The 21,648-nt window shown below is 36.0% G+C and overlaps 1 protein-coding gene across 4 annotated transcripts in view; it reads left to right on the top strand.

Moving 5' to 3' along the window:
* The window catches only part of LOC131425244 (putative protein kinase C delta type homolog), a 190,858-nt gene that overhangs the window by 73,130 nt on the left and 96,080 nt on the right, over window positions 1–21,648 (top strand). For all 4 annotated transcript variants that reach the window (XM_058586973.1, XM_058586974.1, XM_058586972.1 and 1 more), the window contains exons 3-5: window positions 4,520–4,965; window positions 5,078–5,193; window positions 15,308–15,393. In XM_058586973.1, coding sequence (XP_058442956.1) covers window positions 4,520–4,965; window positions 5,078–5,193; window positions 15,308–15,393 — 648 coding nt within the window. The remainder of the gene's footprint in view (window positions 1–4,519; window positions 4,966–5,077; window positions 5,194–15,307; window positions 15,394–21,648) is intronic.

Here is a 21,648-nt window from a genome sequence, read left to right on the forward strand (position 1 = left end):
CATAAAAAATACTCGATAGGTGCAAAGGAATGCTGAAAAAAAACAATCGTGGTGTTTCAAATTTGATGTATAACATCTACACATGTGACGAAACATGGATTGACTCATATGAGCCCGAAACAAAACAGTCTACTGTATGGGAGTTCCACGAAGAACCAAATCCAACAAAAGTTGTTGGATTTGGTTCTTACTCGAAGCATTTCAAAGAAAATGGTGGCTTGTTTTTTTGTATAAACGGACATATCGCTACCGTTGCTTTAGAGGATCGTAAGACCGTTTGTTTGCGCGAAGTTGTTGGTGAAATAAGGAAAACAAACGCCAGACGCAAAATAATTCTTCATCACGATAAAGCAAGCATAAACAACCGAATATTTGAGCACCCAAAACGTCGTATTGGAGGGCCACCCACTGTATAACCCTGACTTGGCACCTAACGACTTCTATTTGTTTCCTTCCGTGAAGAATAAACTGCGTGGAGAGCGATTCAGTGCTCCTGAAAAAGCTGTTGAAGCCATGTTTTGAGGGTACCTCAAGAAGAGTGGAACATTTTTTATGAAAATTAGTTCAAGCGTATGCTAAAGTGTATTGACCATACAAGGAAATATTTTGTAAAACAATAAAACCATTTTCGATCAAATATAATATTGTTTTCATTTTTAGGCTAAGTAACAACCCTCGTATACGTTCAATTTTCTCGGAGATGGTTCAACCAATTTCAACAAGCTTACGCTTATTCGGAAGCAACTATTGGATTGTGGATCAAGTTCAAAGATCAAGTGGTTCTGGATCCGGAGATATGATCGTATAGGAGACGTAACCGACAAACCGCACTTTCTTCTGAACGCTCAATTTTCTCGGAGATGGCTTAACCGATTTTTACAAGTTTAGGCTCATTCGAAAGATACTATTAACGGGTGGCAACTAAAATTTTGGAATTTCTTTCACAAGCTGTCAAAAAAAGACAAACATACTTGGAGAAGATCTGATTTATTGAAATTAAAGATACATTCACGCCTTTTTTTTTAGAACGGCCAATAAGTAACTTGTCAATTTACACTTTCGAAAGAAATTGCAAGCGAGCTATGAAAGATAGAGTATTAAATTTAACAGCAGACGAAAGAGAAAACTTTTCTCTGCCGTTTACTATTATGACTTACTCTCAGCGAGTGCCGAGTCATTCGAAATTAATCTTCAAAGTGAATGTTGATGGATTGTTTATTGGCCGTTCTCAAAAAAAAGGCGTACATTGTTCATTGTTGAAAAAAAAAATTAGTGATCGCAGATCATATGACTAACTCTTGCTGTTCGGTAGATATAATCGTATAAGAGACGCAACCGATAAACAGTGTTGGCGATTGCTGAAAATTTGACAGAAGCTGCTAGATTTTTATCTATATTGTATACAACATTTTCAATCCGGTAGAAGCTGCTACAAGAATTCGAGTCTCTCAATGCATGAACCTCGAGAGAGTTTTTCTACATTTCTTCGCTCCACTTCATACTCTGAGTATTTCATGGCTTTTAAAAAAAGTTCAGTCTGATAATGATCGCCGCTGTGTGGAATTTACCAAGAGAGAATCGCAAGTTGACAATTATCGCAGAAAATCGAATCGATGATTCGACTTGATGATTCTCATACTAGGTTGCAATATTTAAAAACCCTTATGTGGAGCATTTACATATATTTTCATAGACACAAATTATACAAAGGTTATAAGCACATAGTTAGAATAAGCGGCAATAGTAAAATGATTCTATCGCAATTATCCACTGCCCATACAGAATCGGATCGTGAAACGAGAATAAGCGACCGTTTGTTGCTTCAGAGAGAATCCCCGCATCAGCGTGCTAGCTGTTGATTCTCAGACGGTTCACCGAAAGAAATTCGCTCTCGCACTGGTGTCTATTCTATGTTAAATGTACCGTGCCGGTTTTTTTGTTGTTGCGATGATTTCCGTTTCTCTTTGATGGCACTGATTCAATCGTGGAAGAGTTGCGAGCGAGCGTTCTTTGATACGATAAAAGCCATCCTTGCCGATAAACAGCACTATTCTCTATCCGCACAATTTATCAGATTTGATCAATGGTATCTCCGGAACCGGAAGTTCGAATGTTTGAGTAATGTTGCTGAATATGTGACGTTAGCGCTGAAGCATACTTTTGTTATCTACCCGAATTGATTTCATTGAATTTGTATCAAAAATGACCCTAAATTCGTGTTAGAATTTATCTTAATAAACAAAAATATTTAAATGAGACTGTGTGAATGAGAAATGCATTATCACACCTTACTTACTTTACTTCAATGGTGCACATCCCGTCTTCAGAACATGACCGAACAAATTGTAGCTTTCCAGGTCGCCGTTCTCCAGTTGCTCTGTACTTCAGCTGCCCTTGCATCCTCTTCAATTGCGCACAATCAGCGAGTGCGAGGTCTACCCTGCAGTCGGCGACCTCTCCCAGGTTCTCTGCTGAGCATCACGCAGGCCATTCTCTCTTCCGGCATTCTTGCTGCATGTCCAGCCCACTGTAGTCTGCCGTGTTTTAAAATCCTTCCAATGTCCGCTCATGATTCATGCGTCTGCGTTTTTCTCTATTCTCTTTTTTGCCGCAGAGTATTGAGTGCAGGATTTTTCTCTCAAAGACGCCGAGTACTCGAACATCTCTTTCCTTCAGCGGGCAACAGATATCACACCACTAGGTGGATTAAGAATTGTTTTTTTTTTAAAGAAAGCCCACTATTTGAGACTCATTATCCACCTGTAAAGCACTTAGAGTTTACTGGCCACTAAAAAAAAAAGCTAGCGCTCACATGTCCGCAGTAGGGACTAGTTTAAGAATCACTATGTTAGACGATCGCCATGTTGAATTAGAAAATTTGTCTAACTTCAAAAGTGTATGAACACAACGTTTAAATGAAATGTTGAGAAAGGAATGAATGATAAGGAGTTTTTAATAATGAACTCGAGCAAGAGCGATCATCCAGGCCAATCTAATGACTTCCAGAATGTCAAAGTAGAGTTTACTGTAGTAAGCCTTTTGTGTTTAGCATCGACATTTAGGCAATTGGCCCTCGTAGGTTACTTGAGATTGAACAGGGCATCTTCCGCTCTGTCCAAATATCATGTAACAAGGAATACTCCATTGTACGCGCTTGCGCAACAAACGCTCTCGATTTCGGGCACCAGGAAAGAGAATACATCACTCTTCTCTTTGGTGCATAGAATCTCTATGCACTGTGACATGTTTTTACGAAAGTTACTAATTCGCTTACGGTCATGTACACGCACTTGTGTGAGACCGTATTCTACGAACACTGAATCTTGTCACCTAATATTCTTAAAAAACAGATGCTCGAACTTTGTTGGAATAGAGCAATCAAATGAAAAATACTTGAAGACATTACAAGTCGGAAAATAGAAACTTTTGTAATTGTCACCTTTTACGACATGGAAGCAAGAATTCAGTGGATCCATCCTGGGATATTTATTTTGCCGTATTCAGTTATTTAAAAGAACATATTTACAATAATCAGTGAATTTTCACCATTCTCATATAGGAAGGTTACGAAATCACATTGCAAACCGACTATTGAAGCGAGGCCAGGAGGGTACGCAAAATGTGTGTATGTGTGTATGTGTTTGTATGTGTATATGTATGTATGTAACATTTTTTTCGCACTCGCTTTTATTGGAGATGGCTGAACCGATTTTCACAAACTTAGTTTTAAAAGAAAGGTCTTGTGATCCCATTCAAACTTCCTGAATTTCATTCAAATCCGATTTTTGGTTCCGGAATTACAGGGTGATATGTGCAAAAAGAAAATAAGTGCACTAGCTTTTCTCAGAGATTGCTGAGCCGATTCTAACAAACTGAGATTCAAATGAAAAGTACAATTATCCTTTACAAAGTTCCTGAAATTCATTTCGATCCGACTTCCGGTTTCGGAATTACAGTGATTGGTGTAAAAATTCCTATTTCAAATTACTTCCTCACTTTTACCAGACCGATTGCAACAAACAAACTCAAATGAAAGGCCTCAAGGTTCTATACAAAACTTCCAAGTTTCATCCGGATCCGACTTCCGGTTCCGGAATTATAGGGTAAAGTGTGTTTAAAATTTGATCCCGTCACTTAAAGCAGCGAAACAAAACACGTGAAAAAATTTCTTAACTGGCCTCGAAACTACTTCAATCAGTTGGCTACCGATCAATAGACAACCAAACAAACAGATTCCGGCTATCCTGACTTGATCAATAACCCAATAGAATCTCTTAAGCTTATTGAAATCGGCTCAGTCATCTTGAAGAAAAGTGAGCGGAAAAAATGCGTTTTTTTCGGATACGTGGATTCAGAGGGGTCATCAAAAATTGAGCTTCGAACTTGATCAATAACCGTAATGTAACTTCAAAACGAACTACAGCTTTTTATGTTTATTTTCATTCTGATTCGTTCTGACCCGTTCTGAAAAATTGAAAAAAACGATGATTAAACAATTTGTTGTTTCATGCCTTTTCAGAGTCGCAGCCGAAACCAATCACAGAGACCGTATCTTCAACGAGACCAGCAGCAGCTCTCCTTTCAATCGGCTCTGTCCACATCTTCGACATCTTCGACAGGATCAAGTTACTATTCGGCATACAACGAACATAATGAACCGCTGGTACGGACATCTTCAGCCTCATCGATAGTGATACCGGGAACCGTTGGATCTTCGACACCCACTCACCAGTCTCACATGGTTTCAAGTAGCAGTAGCAATAGCAGTATATCTCATCATCCGCCATTATTGCTTTCATTGTCCAGTTCGTCGATCCAACAACAGGATCAACAGCAGTTAGTGGCGAAACAGCAGCAAAACAGTCCGGACGGGATCCGCTACGGAAGCTGCCAGCCACCTCTTTTAGTACAAAAAACTAAGGCTAGGGATATCACGAAACGGCGTGGTGCGATCAAACATCAGAGGTAGAATTGCTATTTAACCTAGGATTTACCGCATGGTCCAATTCAGAAATAATATCCCTGCTAAGATTTCAGCACACAAATCCCACTTTAGAACACGTTATTTTTCTTGCAGAACGCATGAAATCAACGGCCACAAATTTGTCGCTAAGTTCTTCAGACAACCTACATTCTGCGCCTTTTGTAAGGAATTTCTATGGGGGTTTGGAAAACAAGGCTACCAATGCAAAAGTAAGTATAGTTTTTCAAATAATCTGCGTATTAATCAACGTATTTGAGCTCCATAAGCTCATCTAGTTACGTTTTCAATCAGCGGGTCACCAAAGATATCGATCAAAACTGTATCATCAGCTAAGGAGTGAATCGAAAAGTAGTTAGCAACATTGATTATTGAATAAAAAAGCGAAAAAAACATATTTTGACATCAATTTTCGATATATTGTAGAAAAATTACATTTTTATGCATTTCACTGATTATATTGAAGAAAATCCTAGTTTCTGTGAAACGCTCGCACTTTGGACTTGACATTCTTCATTAAATTCTGCACAGTTACTTTTGTGACTTTCCTGGTGGCAACTGTCCAGTTTTTTTGAACTCCTGCATGTTTTGGGATACTGTACCTTCCTTCCGAAAGTGCCGCTTGACAATTGCCCAATACCTTTCAATTGGCCGTAGATCCGGACAGTTCGGTGGGTTGATGTCCTTTTCCACGAATTGTACATTATTTTTTGACAACCACTGTAGAACGGAGTTGGCGTAGTGGGCTGACGCCAAATCCGGCCAGGAAAGAGGAGGAGCCTTATGCTTTCTGTACAGTGGCAGCATTCTCTTCTTCCATCATTCTTCCTCGTACACCTTGGCGTTAATTGTGCCCTTCGTGAAGAAAATCGACGACCGCAAACCACAGGTACAAATTGCTTGCCCGACCACCACCTTTTCCCAAAACTTTTCCATCGCCACCGTGGTGTCAGCGTCGTCCAGGTCCTGGTACACCGATTTCGTATAATATTGCGGTCCGGGCAGCGCTCGAGAGTCTTCTTTGGCGTAGGTTTCGTCGTCGATCAGGATGCATCCGTCTTTATTCTGTAGAATCCGGCTATATAGTTTTCGCGCTCTTGTTTTGGCCTGAACTTGCTGTACCAGGGACTTTTTCAGCACCTTCTGTTTCTTGTACGTTTTCAGGAAGTTCCGAACTTTGATCCCTTGAATCATCCCGATGCTGGTGTTAAACTGCTTAGCCAAGTCCCGCGTCGACGCCGATGGGTTTTTCCTGATGTACTCAACCACTTTTAAGTCCCGGCCGGGCTGGCTAGGCCCAGTTTTCCTACCATATCGGGGCAAATCCTTCATGGAAATGGTCTTACTGAACTTCTCGATAATATTTTTGACACTGGTGTGGTGCACTTTCACCCGTTTTGCAATTTCGTTGTACCTGACACCACATTCTGAGAACCAAGTGTGCAGAATTTTTGTTCGCGTTTCCGGATCAATTCGACTCATCATTGAAACGATAAACCGTACTGAAAGCAATCGATTGCGCAGCTGTTATTGACATGTAAACAAATATATCACCGCAAAACACGCTGCAAAAAGTTAAGCCATTTCAGAGTAATAACTGTTTGAATGTTGCTAACTACTTATCGATACACTCCTTAGAAGTTTTTGTTGACAGTTTAATATTAACACTACGAGTTATTTGGACGATATTATTTTCAGGTTTTTTTTAAATAATTATTTATTGGAATATAAGTTAAAATTAAATTATTAAGATTCAAATTGGGTGTTCAGCCACAATTATATACATAATTTGGTTATTTCCATGAATACATAATTAGCTTCCGCAATTCTGTGATTTTATGTGTAGGGAAATTGTAAACCTACTTGTATTGTGCAATGGCGAAAAAGAACTTATATACTAACTTTTTTTTTTTTTTTTTTTTTTATTTTTTTTTTTTTTTTTTTTAAATAACTATTTATTGGAATATGAGTTAAAATTAAATTATTAAGATTTAAATTGGGTGTTCAGCCACAAGTGGTGACTTTTCAGCCCTGTTATATATATATATATATATGATTTGGTTATTACCATGAAGACATCATTTGCTTCCGCAATTCTGAGATTTTTGTGTAGGGAAAATTCTAAACCTACTTGTATTGTGTAATGGGGAAAAGGAACTTATATACTAACTTACTAACTAATACAGAGAGCGAATCGATTCAATTGAAGATTGCATCGATTTTTGTCGGAATTTGCTTATAATATTATGTGACATTACATCTAATGGTTCTATATTTGTGAGTCTGTGTAACTCATTTGTACTAAACCAGGGAGGACGCTTCAGAATCATTTTCAGAATTTTATTCTGAATCCTTTGAAGCGTTTTCTTCCTGGTGGAACAACAGCTTGACCAAATTGGTACCGCATAAAGCATGGCTGGTCTGAAAATTTGTTTATAAATTAACAATTTGTTTTTTAGACAGAGCTTAGAATTTCTGTTTATAAGAGGATATAAACATTTAATATATTTATTACACTTTGCCTGGATTCCTTCAATGTGATCCTTGAAAGTGAGTTTTTTGTCATACGTTAAACCTAAGTATTTAGCTTGATCAGACCATGTCAATTCCAAGCCATTCAATTTGAGAATGTGATTATTGTTTGGTTTAAGAAAAGAAGCTCTTGGCTTGTGAGGAAAGATAATTAATTGCGTTTTTGCTGCATTTGGTTTAATTTTCCATTTTGACAGATAATCACTGAAAATATTTAAACTTCTTTGTAGGCGACTGCAGATCACTCTTAGATTTCTACCTGTGGCTAACAGACTTGTGTCGTCACAGAATAGCGATTTCTGACAACCAACGGGTAGATTTGGAAGATCAGAAGTGAAAATATTATACAAGATTGGAGCTACACTCGAACCCTGCGGAACACCGGCTCGTACGGGTAGCAATTCAGATTTACAATTCTGATAGCTAACCTGAAGAGTACGATCAGTTAAATAATTTTGAATCATTTTGATCAAATAAATAGGAAACTGGAAATCAGACATTTTTGCTATTAAACCTTTGTGCCAAACACTGTCGAATGCTTTTTCTATGTCTAGAAGAGCAACTCCAGTGGATAACCCAGAAGATTTATTTGATTTTATCATGTTCGTTACTCTGACAAGTTGATGAGTAGTTGAATGTTCATGACGAAATCCAAACTGCTCTGGTAAAAAAATTGAATTCTCATTTATATGAGTCATCATTCTTAACAAGATAATTTTTTCAAAAAGTTTACTGATAGAAGAAAGTAAGCTAATTGGGCGATAACTTGATGTTTCTGCTGGGTTTTTATCAGGTTTTAGGATAGGAATTACTTTAGCGTTTTTCCATCTTTTTGGGAAGTAAGCTAATGAAAAACACTTGTTGAAAATTTTAACCAGGAGTCTCAAGGCAACATCGGGAAGATTTTTAATAAGAATATTAAAAATTCCATCATTACCAGGAGCCTTCATGTTTTTAAGTTTTCTAATAATTGATTTAATTTCATCAAAATTCGTCTCAATAATGTCATCGTGTGATAACACTTGAGTTGAAATATGATCATATTTCAGTGAGACTTCATTTTCAATAGGACTCACAACGTTCAAATTAAAATTGTGGACACTCTCGAACTGCTGAGCAAGTTTTTGAGCTTTTTCGCCATTTGTAAGAAGTATTTGATTTCCTTCCTTGAGAGCAGGAATAGGTTTCTGAGGTTTCTTAAGAACCTTAGAAAGTTTCCAGAAAGGTTTAGAATATGGTTTAATTTGTTCAACTTCTTTAGCGAAATTTTCATTTCGCAAAAGAGTAAATCTATGTTTAATTTCTTTTTGTAAATCCTTAACTATGTTTTTCATAGCAGGATCACGAGAACGTTGATATTGTCGTCGACGAACATTCTTCAACCGAATGAGCAGTTGAAGATTGTCATCGATGATAGGAGAATTTAATTTAGTTTGAGCTTTGGGAACTGAAAGATTTCTAGCTTCGATAATATAATGATTCAAATTATCAATTGCTGTGTCGATATCCGCAGAATTTTCTAAAATAGTTTCATGATCCACATGATTTTCAATGTGAGATCTGTAATCCAACCAATTTGCTCTATGATAGTTGAAAATAGAACTAATTGGATTAATTATAGCTTCGTTGGAAAGTCTGAATGTTACAGGAAGATGATCTGAGTCAAAATCAGCATGAGTAATCGGTTCACTACAAATGTGACTTTGATCTGTTAGAACCAGATCAATTGTAGACGGGTTTTTCACGGAAGAGAAACAAGTAGGATTACTGGGATGAAGAACTGTAAAGTAACCAGCTGAGAGTTGATTATGAAGTATTTTACCATTACTGTTATTTTGCCTACAATTCCACTGGACATGCTTAGCATTTAAGTCCCCTATTACGAAAAATTTCGATCGATATCTTGTAAGTTTTTGCAAATCGCCTTTAAAGAAATTTAATTGTTCGCCGGTGCATTGGAATGGCAAATATGCTCCAGCGATGAAATAAATTCCATGAATGGTTTCAACTTCGATTCCCAAGCTTTCAATAACTTTAGTATTGAAAGAAGGTAAAATTCGATGTTTAATTTGCCGTTGGACAAAAATGGCAACTCCACCACCAATTCCAGTAAACCTGTCAAATCGATGAACCACATAATGTGGATTACTTTTCAATTTTACATTTGGCTTAAGAAAAGTTTCTGTCACAATGGCAATATGAATTTTGTGATCTTTGAGAAAATTATAAAATTCATCTTCACTCGATTTCAAAGATCGAGCATTCCAATTTAAAATATTCAAATAATTATTTAACATCACTGTTAAATTTTAAATTCATTATAATATTATTTGCAAATTTCCATCCGATTTGAAATGCTTCAAAAAGTGATGAAGTCGAATTCATTTGGATGATCATTTGAAAAAGTTGATCTTGTAGGTAGATCATTTTATTTTCAGTTATATCGCCTAAATCGACTTCATTTAAAGAAGCGAATGGCATTGAAGGAATATTTGTAGGTAGACTGCCATTAGAAGAAGATGATTTGGCCGGTCTACCTATTAATAAATTGTTTTCGTTAGAAGAAGAACTGCAAGGCGGTCCTGTGTTTTGATTATTTACATTAGAAGAAATAGGAGATAGATTTCTACCTAATATACCAGCATAACTGACATTAGAAGAAGATGATGACGAGGTCGATCTACCTGTCAATAAATTGTTTTCGTTAGAAGACGAATTGGCAGGTGCCTTAGAAGAATTTTCAGGTATGTTCTGTAAATTTAAGGTCGTTGATTTGACTTGTTGTCTAAGCGAACGAGCGTTTAAAATTTTTTCCCTGACAGGACATTTCAAATAATTGGATTTATGATTTCCATTGCAATTTGAACATGAAAATTTATCAGTGGTTTCATTCATTGGACAAGCGTCTTTCGAATGCGATTTACCACAATTCAAACACCGTATATCCATATGACAATTTTTGGTTCCATGACCGAAGCCTTGGCAACGACGACATTGCGTTAAGTTTGCAATACGATTATGCCGTTTATAATGTTCCCAATGAATTTTAATGTGGGAAATGTAACGTACTTTTTCTAAAGTTTTCAAATTGTTTACATCACTTCGATTGAAGTGTATTAGGTAAAGTTCATGGGAAATTCCAGAGCGTGGTTTAGAAGTACCATTCGCTCTTTTTTTCATAAGTATTACTTGGGAAGGGGCAAAACCAAGCAATTCTTTTAATTCATTTTTAATTTCATCAATACTTTGATCATTTGATAATCCTTTCAAGACAGCCTTGAAGGGTCTGTCTGATTTTATATCATATGAATAAAATTTATGAAGTTTTTCGGACAAATATCGAATAAGACGTTCGTAATCTTCCAATCCATCCACCAAGACTCGACATTCTCCTCTTCGTCCGATTTGAAATGAGACTTTTACTTCCGGGAGAAAAGTAGAAAGCTCAGTACGGAATGCTTTGAAGTCGGAAATCATCACCGTCACTGGTGGCATAGATTGATGTTTCTTCCCAGAACGACAAGCGTCCATTTTGGGAATTTTTGAAGAATTTTCTTCTATGTCGCTACAATCGGATTCAGGAAGAATCTCGTAAATATTGTTAGACGGCATAGGATCAACGGAAGGGAAATCCGTCCGTTGTCTTTTATTTTTACATTCAGATTCTATAAGATCGTGAATGTTATTAGAAAAATGTTGAATAACGGATTGTGATTTATTCCGTATTGAATTATTTTTAGCCTTAGGCTTGTTGCCTTTCCGGTTGGACGCAGGCATTTTTGAAATTAATGAAATTTTAAATTAAATTAACTAGGCTAAATTAGTCTTCGATTAGACTCCTAGCTAGCCTTAAAAAAGGCTGATTAATTTCTTAGTCACTCTAATATCACTCTTTGTATCACTTAGTCACTCTAATATCACTCTTTGTATCACTTAGTCACTTAGTTAGTGATTCAGGTAGCCTTGAAAAAGACTGAAGCCTTGAATCAATGAAACTCTAGGTAGCCAGAAAAAAAAAATTCCAGGAGCCAAGAGCTATACGCGTGCGGTGCGAACGACTGTTCAACACCGACTGATATATATACTAACTTATTAACTAATACAGGGAGCGAATCGATTCAATTGAAGATTGCATCGATTTTTGTCGGAATTTGCTTATAATATTATGTGACATTACATCTAATGGTTCTATATTTGTAAGCCTGCGCAACTCATTCGTACTAAACCAGGGAGGACGATTCAAAATCATTTTCAGAGCTTTATTCGGAATCCTTTGAAGCGTTTTCTTTCTGGTGGAACGACAGCTTGACCAAATCGGTACTGCATAAAGCATGGCTGGTCGGAAAATTTGTTTATAAATTAATAATTTGTTCTTTAGACAGAGCTTAGAATTTCTGTTTATAAGGGGATATAAACATTTAATATATTTATTACACTTTGTCTGGATTCCTTCAATGTGATCCTTGAAAGTGAGTTTTTTGTCATATGTTGAACCTAAGTATTTTGCTTGATCAGACCATGTCAATTCCAAGCCATTCAATTTGAAAATGTGATTATTGTTTGGTTTAAGAAAAGAAGCTCTTGGCTTATGAGGAAAGATAATTAATTGCGTTTTTGCTGCATTTGGTTTAATTTTCCATTTTGACAGATAATCACTGAAAATATTTAAGCTTCTTTGTAGGCGACTGTAGATCACTCTTAGATTTCTACCTGTGGCTAACAGACTTGTGTTGTCACAGAAGAGCGATTTCTGACAACCAACGGGTAGATTTGGAAGATCAGAAGTGAAAATATTATACAAGATTGGAGCTACGTTCGAACCCTGCGGAACACCTGCTCGTACGGGTAGCAATTCAGATCTATAATACTGATAGCTAACCTGAAGAGTATGATCAGTTAAATAATTTTGAATCATTTTGATCAAATAAATAGGAAACTGAAAATCAGACATTTTTGCTATGAAACCTTTGTGCCAAATACTGTCGAATGCTTTTTCTATGTCTAGAAAGCAACTCCAGTGGATAACCCAGAAGATTTATTTGCATTTATCATGTTCGTTACTCTTACAAGTTGATGAATAGTTGAATGTTCATGACGAAATCTAAACTGCTCTAGTGAAAAAATTGAATTCTCATTTATATGAGACATCATTCTCAACAAGATATCATTTTCAAAAAGTTTACTGATAGAAGAAAGTAAACTAATTGGTCGATAACTTGATGATTCTTCTGGGTTTTTATCAGGTTTGAGGATGGGAATTACTTTAGCGTTTTTCCATCTCTTAGGGAAATAAGCTAATGAAAAATACTTGATGAAAATTTTAACCAAGAGTCTCAAGATAACATCGGGAAGATTTTTAATAAGAATTTTAAAGATTCCATCATTACCAGGAGCCGTCATGTTTTTAAGTTTCCTAATAATTGATTTAATTTCATCAAAATTCGTCTCAATAATGTCATCTTGTAAAAACACCTGAGTTGAAATATGGTCATATTTCAGTGAGACTTCATTTTCAGTAGGATTCACAACGTTCAAATTAAAATTGTGGACATCCTTAACTATGTTTTTCATAGCAGGATCACGAGAACGTTGATATTGTCGTCGACGAACGTTCTTCAACCGAATGAGCAGTTGAAGCAGCTTTGGGAACTGAAAGATTTCTAGCTTCGATAATGTCATGATTCAAATAATCTATTGCTATGTCGGTGTCCGCAAATTTTCTAAAATAGTTTCATGATCCACATGATTTCCAATGTGAGATCTGTATTCAAACCAATTGGCTCTATGATAGTTCAATCTAGAACTAACTGGATTGGAAAGTCTGAATGTTACAGGAAGATGATCTGAGTCAAAGTCAGCATGTGTAATCGGTTCATTACAAATGTGACTTTGATCTGTTAGAACCAGATCGATTGGAGATGGATTTTTCACGGAAGAGAAGAGTCGGATTACTGGGATGAAGAACTGTGAAGTAACCAGCTGAAAGTTCATTATGAAGTATTTTACCAGTACTGTTATTTTGCCTACATTTGCACTGGACATGCTTCGCATTTAAGCCCCGTTTACGAAAAATTTCGGTCGATATCTTGTGAGTTTTTATAAATCGCCTTTCAAGAACCACATAATTTGGAATGCTTTAAGAAAATTATAAAATTTTCATTTTCACTCGATTTTAAAGATCGAGCATTCCAATTTAAAATATTCTAATAATTATTTAACATCACTGTTAAATTTTAAATCCATTATAATATTATTTGCAAATTGCTATCCAACTTGAAATGCTTAAAAATGTGATGAAGTCGAATTCATTCGGATGATCATTTGAAAAAGTTTATCTTGTAGGTAGATCATTCTATTTTCCGTTATATCGCCCAAATCGACTTCGTTTAAAGAAGCGAATGGCATTGCAGGAATATTGTTAGGTAGATGTCTACCTATTACGCTAGTGTAACTGTCATTAGAAGAAGATGGCGTGGCCGATCTACCTAATAATAAATTGTTTCCGTTAAGGACTATTCAAACATATCCGGTCCGACACCGTGCACGGATACTGTTATTATTTCATTCGTTTTCTATGAGCGCATTCACACCTATCCGGCACAGTACCGTTTCAGTGCAGCTCGCCGTCAGTGTAGCGTCCGTTCGGCAAACTCAAATTCGTCGTCACCGACGGATTTCTTCCGAATTCTTTTATTTTTAACCTTAGGCTTATTGCCTTTCCAGTTGGGCGCAGGCATTTTTGAAATCAATGAAATTAAATTAACTAGGCTAAATTAGTCCTCGAATAGACTCCTAGTTTGGTTAAGTCTTGATAAAGACTGATTTTGTGGCAGTCTTAATAAAGACTGATTAGTTCGAAGAATAATTCCTTGGATGGCTGATTATTTTCATAGTATTGAAAAAGACTAATTATATTAGAATATCACTCTTTGTATAGCCTTGAGAAAGGCTGACTAATTGTTAGTCTTCAAAAAGACTGTTAGTGATTCAGGTAGCCTTGAATCAACGAAACTGTAGGTAGCCAGAAAATTTTTCCAGAAGCCAAGAGCTATTTGCGTGCGGTGCGAACGACTGTTCAACACCAACTGATTATTTTTTTTAAAGATACTTCAAAGTTACAGGAGACATCTTATGTTTGCTCTTGTCATCTACGATGTTTGTTGTATGCGAGAAAGTTCAAACTCATTCCGTAAATCACCGTGTCGTCAATGTTGAAAGCCACTATTTATGGTCCAGGCACTCGTTAAGAGTTACTATCTTGAGTGATTGTTTGAAATACATAACTACAAAGCGAGCGCTTTTGTATCTCCCGAGTATGATATTTTTGGGAACTTATCTCACAACGAGAATAAATAACTTGTAAAAATGAAAAGTGTGACAGCTAGAGCTAAATTGCCAGAAAAAATAGTTACGATAGAAAAAAACTGATGAAATATTGCACTGTCTGAGGTTTTCTTTTCTAATTAATGGCATTGTTTGACGGTTTTTATAGACACCGGTTCTCTTTATTCCCACAACTTTGGTTTGTGGTGCTAAGGGTTTGTCGAGAAATTATGTAATCGTTACTATCCTTCTGGCACAATCCGCTTATATCATCAAGAAAAAAAAATGTTATATATATATAAATATAAATACATATATATATATATATATATATATATATATATATATATATATATATATATATATATATATATATATATATATATATATATATATATATATATATATATATATATATATATATATCAATATGGATAATTAATCTGATTTTAATCGTTTATATTATTTTAGCCTGCCAAACTGCGGTACATAAAAAATGCCATGAGAAGCTGCTGGGAAGCTGCTCCGAATCTAGTTTTAATTCCGAAAGTACAATTGTAAGTATGTTCAAAACGACTGCATTGTATGTATATTAACTTATGTATAGTATTTTTAAAGCATTTGAGTTGACAGTATACATACATTTCAATTAAGGTATAGTGAAATGCAATAAGCTTAGGTGAAATAACTTAAAATATATTTTGTTAAGATGTATTTTATTACACACTTCTATGCTAGTTTCTATTCCACGAAGCAAGAGAACTGAAAAGTGTCCTTCGACGAAAGGCGCTAATAAATTCGTTTAAAGCAATGGGACCTCCGCAAATTTTATTGTCGCGTGCCAAATTGTTCACTTGCTCATTAACAGAAATAGAATATTGAGCGGAAATCTATTGCGAATCGATTTTTTTTGTATCTTCATACGGTTACAATACAATGAGAATATATTATTGTTGGTTATACCTACCCATCTTTGATTCGTGATCACCGAGATTTGTTTTGCCAAAGACTAAAATTTGTTTTCAAGGATTGATTTTCTACGACATGTTGCTTTGAGTCTAGTTTGATACAAGGGTCTAACTTGGCTTCCGGAATTTTTATCGATTAGTATGAGTAGCTGGAAAAAAAACTTTCATAACGGGTTCTCATTTCATCTCATCTTTTCGCAGATCTTTCGGAAGAGGATGATATTCTTCAAACTGAACAGGGGCAGCGTTCAAATTAAAACTCCAATTGTCTTTATGAAATTATAAAGAAGGTTTATGCATGAAAAAACCTGTTTTAATCCACCTAGTGGTGTAATGATGCCTTTCTCATGTACATATAATATTGTGGTATTCTATTCAAAATTTTTCTCTTCGATTTTTGAAAGAAACCAAGAGATTGTTTGTGCATAAAATACAGAATAAAACAGTGCTTTGATTGCGTAAGTCATCCTTAAGAAAACGAAGTGGGTTCACTATTATATGCACTTCCGGAACCGGAACCCGAGAATCGGTATAATCAAAGTCGGTTCATACGGCCACCAACTAACATGACACACAAACTCTACTAGTTTTGATTCAAATTTTGAAGATTTTATACATTTCTGTCATCGCACTCTAAATTACTATTTAAATGTTTGTTGCATCCGAAAATATTTTAAGTGACGGTGTACAATATTGAACACACTTTACCCTATAACTCCGGAAAAGGAAGTCGGATCCGGATGAAATTCAAGAATTCCGTATGGGACCACGAGACCTTTCATTTGAATCTAAGTTTGTGGAAATCGGACAAACCATCGCTGAGAAAAGTGAGTGAGATCTATTTTGGTATATATAACTACTATTTCCGGTACTTCCGGAATCGGATACCGGGAACCAGGATAGCCGGAATCGGTTTGTTTAGTTGCCTACTGATAATGCCTTCCGATTTGTGTAGTTTTGAGACCAGTTTAGGAAATTTTTTACGTTTTTTGTTTCGCCGGTTTAAGTGACGGTGTACAATATTGAACACGAGACCTTTCATTTGAATCTAAGTTTGTCAAAATCGGTTTAGCCATCTCCGAGAAAACCTAGTGAGATTATTTGACACACACACACACACACACACACACACACACACACACACACACACACACACACCAACATACATTGCTCAGCTCGATGAACTGAGTCGAATGGTATATGACACTTGGCCCTCCGGGCCAATTTTTACTAGTCGGTTTTTCAAGTGATTGCATAAGCTTTCTATATGAGAAAGGCAATAACGCCTAGCAAAAACATCGTGAACTGGGACGTTAGACTTACGATACTTGAAGTTTGACTTTTCCTTGCGATACTTGAAGTTTGCCAATAGACAAGTGTCGTTTAGCGTATATAGCGTAGCGTTTAGCGTGAAGCATTGAGTAGAGACCAGACTATTGTAATTTCATAATGGTTAACTCGTATCAATCGTGTTCGGTCGAATGGCTTCAATTGTGCTCAAGCTATAATGAATTTTGGCCCACTTTAGGATTAAAACCGAATGCGCAAACATTAGCCTCAGCCTTAAGGTTTTGCACGACATTAGAATCGACCATTTTTTGCTTGTTTACCTATGATCAATTGCAAAGTGTTTTTGTGTTAAGATCTTTCGGCTCGACATCACTCACGTTGTACTACTCTAGCACGTCGTTCAGGTAGTGGTTTGATGCCCAATCCAGCCAGATTATCGTCGAGCCATTGTGGGCAGAAGGTGGAGCCGCTTTTTGAGACACTCTTTCAAATACACCTATCCATTCATGGTGCTTTCGGTAACGAAAGGTATACTCCGTTTTCTGCAAGTACAAATCGCTTACCAAATCAGGAACTTTTTGACGAACTTCGACATCTGCTACATCCGGATATTCTCGGAAACATCATACTTATGCTTGGTAGTCACTTATAGGTTTTCTGTAATCTGGTTGAATTCCGCCTTTCCATGTGTCTCGTCATCCATAACGCAGCATTGTGGATTCGTTAATTTTTAGTCAGAGCACGGCATTTTACGACCGTATTCTGTTTCGCGTCAGATTGGAGACTTTTGAACCTTAACTGTGATTAGTCCAGCTTAATTTTTGGTATTCTGAACAAAAGTCTTTCTCATATGCAACTTCTTAGCCGCATCTCGAACTCAGGCCTTCGGATTCAGGCGATCGTCCAAAGACCTTAACCACGCGTTGAGATCGTTTTAGTTGACATGACAGCTGTTTTCCGGATCAGCGCTCCCGATCAACAGTCAGACATTCTTTGAACCATTTTATGATATCAGATATCGCGGAATTCTCGATTCCCAATATTTTTCCGATGACGCGTTCCTTTTTTTCACAATTCTCGTGCAAGACTTTTGCGCACCTAATACAATAAACTCTAAACAAGCAATACACAATGTATTCAATACACATTGAACTACATCTACGTGAAATTTCAATAAATTTTATCCAACGTAAAAAATAGAGCAATTTAAGTATGAGCGGATTTCAAACGGTACACCCTTTATAGACAAACTATCCAAGGTATATTGAGATAGGTTTTAAAAATTGACTGTTACAGAATACAATAATTAATTTAAAAATGAACCAATTTGATGAAACAAAAGATCCCAAAAATCAAGACGTAGCAGAACATTACCCCCCCCCCCAAAAAAGAAAAAAGAAAAGATTCGTACCTTTACCCTTCTCCTCTGCGTGGAGTTTCTCTACAAACTCTGAAACTGCTCGTTAGCAGCTAACAATTATACTAAATAATTATTTGAATGTTCTTATCTGGAATGTTGGTTCATTAGAATCGTGTGGAGATGAAAGTTCACAAATTCATATTGCTTTTGTGCTCAACATATTTCTAAACCAAATATCAAACTGAAACGCAAAACTACTCTTGTGGTTTATCGTTCTGCCAGATTTACTAAAATGTGTGGTGAATTTGGCAGTTTTGGTGACGACAAATTTTACCTTCCTTTAATACAACAGCATTGATGAATCGAACTAAAAAACTATTATTAAAATCTTTTTTTTTTTGCAGTGGAATTCACCAGTCCATAGTGCTGTTGAACAAATAAATTCCTTGTACGACTTTTAGAATTAAAAACCGGGGTAAGGTAAAAGATTTCCATGTTCAACAACCACAGATGTAGTTGGTAGGGAGATCTCATGTTGAATTTAACTTGAATCATGAAATTGTTTCAGAAAATTTGAGTGGCATCAATGCAATCGATTAAATCAATTAAATCGTGCATAATTTAAGCTAGGAATCAATCAGACCCAACATCTTAAACGAAATTCAATTCTCCTATCATCGACGACAGTATCCAACTGTTCGTTCGCTTGAAAATTGTTCGTCAAAAAGTCAAGGATTTACAAAGTCAAAAGTCAAAAAGTCAAGGATTTACAAAAGGAAATTGAACCTAGATTTCGTAAATTTCGCTTAAACATTTGGCAATCTGAACTATATTAAAGCTTCTCTGGAAATTTTCTTGGGTTTTTAAAGAAACCTCAAAAAATATTCCCTGGACCCAAAGAAGAAAATCAGATACTTCTTATCAACGGCGAAAGAACTCAAAAGCTTCATAAACAGCTTGAGAGTGTGCACAGTTAAACGCTATTAGTTGAAAACGAAGTTCCACGGAAATACGATCATATTTTAACTCAAGTTTGTTACACTATGACATTAGTGAAACGAATTTCTATGAAATTTTATTTTTTTATTGTTAGGAAACTTAGGAAACTTGAAAAAATAGGTCTCATGACTATATCAAATTTCCTTGGTTGAATCCAATTATCAATCAAGTAGTTTACTTTCTCCTCTTGAAAAGTCTGGTTCATCCACTGGAGTTGTTCTTCTAGACATATAAAAAGTATACGGCAGTCTTTGACACAAAGGTTTAGTAGCAAAAATGTTCGACGTTCGATTTCCAACTTATTAGATCAAAATGATTCAAAATTATTCAACTGATCATACACTTCAGGTTAGCTATCATACGAGTGGATGTTCCTCAAGATTTGGAGCATGATTCCAATCCGAGATGTCCATCTCCTCTGTGTGACAAAGAGCAAGTATAATTTCTCCCCTCGCACTGACATCATCGAGAGCTCTTCTCTTTTACATATATACACCACTGTTGTATAAAGTGTACACGCCTCATGAGTGCGCGTGTTTATTTTCTTTTACCTCTAGCACTGAATCACACCAAAGCGCTAGAACAGAGCTCTCAAATTCTCTGAGATGGACACAAATATTTTCACAGAGGTGAGCATTCTGGAGTATGATTTGCGTAGAAGAAACACAATTTATCGTTGAATTTTCGATTTTCCTTGCAAGATTTTCATAGCAAGGCCAGATCTACTCTCTATTAATTGAAGTTCACAGAAGTGTTCGCACACCATCACGCGCCAGTGGTCACTTGGGTGTATTTAGGCGAGAGCACGAAAGAGCGACTCATGCGAAGAGAATGTAATTCTCTCGCACCAGCTGCTTTCGACACAAGCACACACTCAAAATCTGTCTAATGGACATTGAGAAGAAGTGCGCTTTCCTTTTTGTGTGGATCCTACCGAATGCATCCGCTGTGTAAAAATGAAACTTACACACTGGTGTATCACTTTAGTGAAATGCCATCACTGAATCCAATCATATAAAAAAATTTACACCACTGATCTACCATATCAGGTTATAGGTACTGGTTTTCAGAAGTTTATATCCTAAGCGATACAAGTCTTTCGGCCACGTCTATAAATCTTCGAATGATCTGAAGTCGACCACAAAGCCTAAATATACACGGAAAAAATCGTTATCATTGTCATAATAAAAAATCATGTAATAAATAATTTTATTTTCTCATTAAATAATGACAAATATTTATAATTTTTTATCAAAATCCCAACCGTGAGCAATCTTTCTTTTGAAAATCCATCCATTGTAGTAATGTGCGTTACTTGCGGAATATGTTTTATTCGAAACTCCACTTTTCTTATCGAGTATCACTTTGAACCTTCTGAATTCAGTGACAATGTGATAGATTATGTAATAGATTACTTAATTGGTCAAATACAGTCAATGGCATAATAGATTAATTGATTGATAAAATGCACAAACAATACTACTAAAATTATGTCCTTATTATATTAAGAAATAGTATACGGCTCCGAGAAATATAACAGACTGTGCAGATTCTACAGAATATTCTCCTGTGTACATCTGTAATAATTAATTTATTTAGTGTACAAAACCATTTGCCAAACAGTTTATAGAAAAGAAAAAACCTGTTTTAATCCACCTAGTGGTGTAATGATGCCTTTCTCATATCAATATATAATATAATATATAATATATATATATCAATATATAATACTGTGGTATTCTTCAAAATCATTTTCTTCGATTCTTAAAGGTATAACCGAATCGGTTTGTTTGACCGTCTACTGATAAAAACTATCAATTGGAAAACATTTGATGTCGATTTAGAAAAAATTTTAAGGTTTTTCCCCATTTTCAGTGATGGTATACAATTTTTAACCCACTTTACCCTATATTTCCGGATCCGGAAGTCGGATCCGCATGAAATTCAGGAATTACGTATGGGACCACAGGACCTTTCATTTGAATCTAAGTTTGTAAAAATCGGTTCAGCCATCTCTGAGAATAGTTAGTGCACTTATTTTCACGTCGGATCCAAATGATATTCAGGAATTTTGTATGGGCCCACAAGACCTTTCATTTGAATCTAAGTTTGTGAAAATCGGTTCAGCCATCTCCGAGAAAAGTTTGTGCAAAAAACGTTACATACGCACACACACACACACACACACACACACA

Source organism: Malaya genurostris, chromosome 1 (genome assembly GCF_030247185.1).
Source record: "Malaya genurostris strain Urasoe2022 chromosome 1, Malgen_1.1, whole genome shotgun sequence".
Lineage (NCBI taxonomy): Eukaryota > Metazoa > Arthropoda > Insecta > Diptera > Culicidae > Malaya > Malaya genurostris.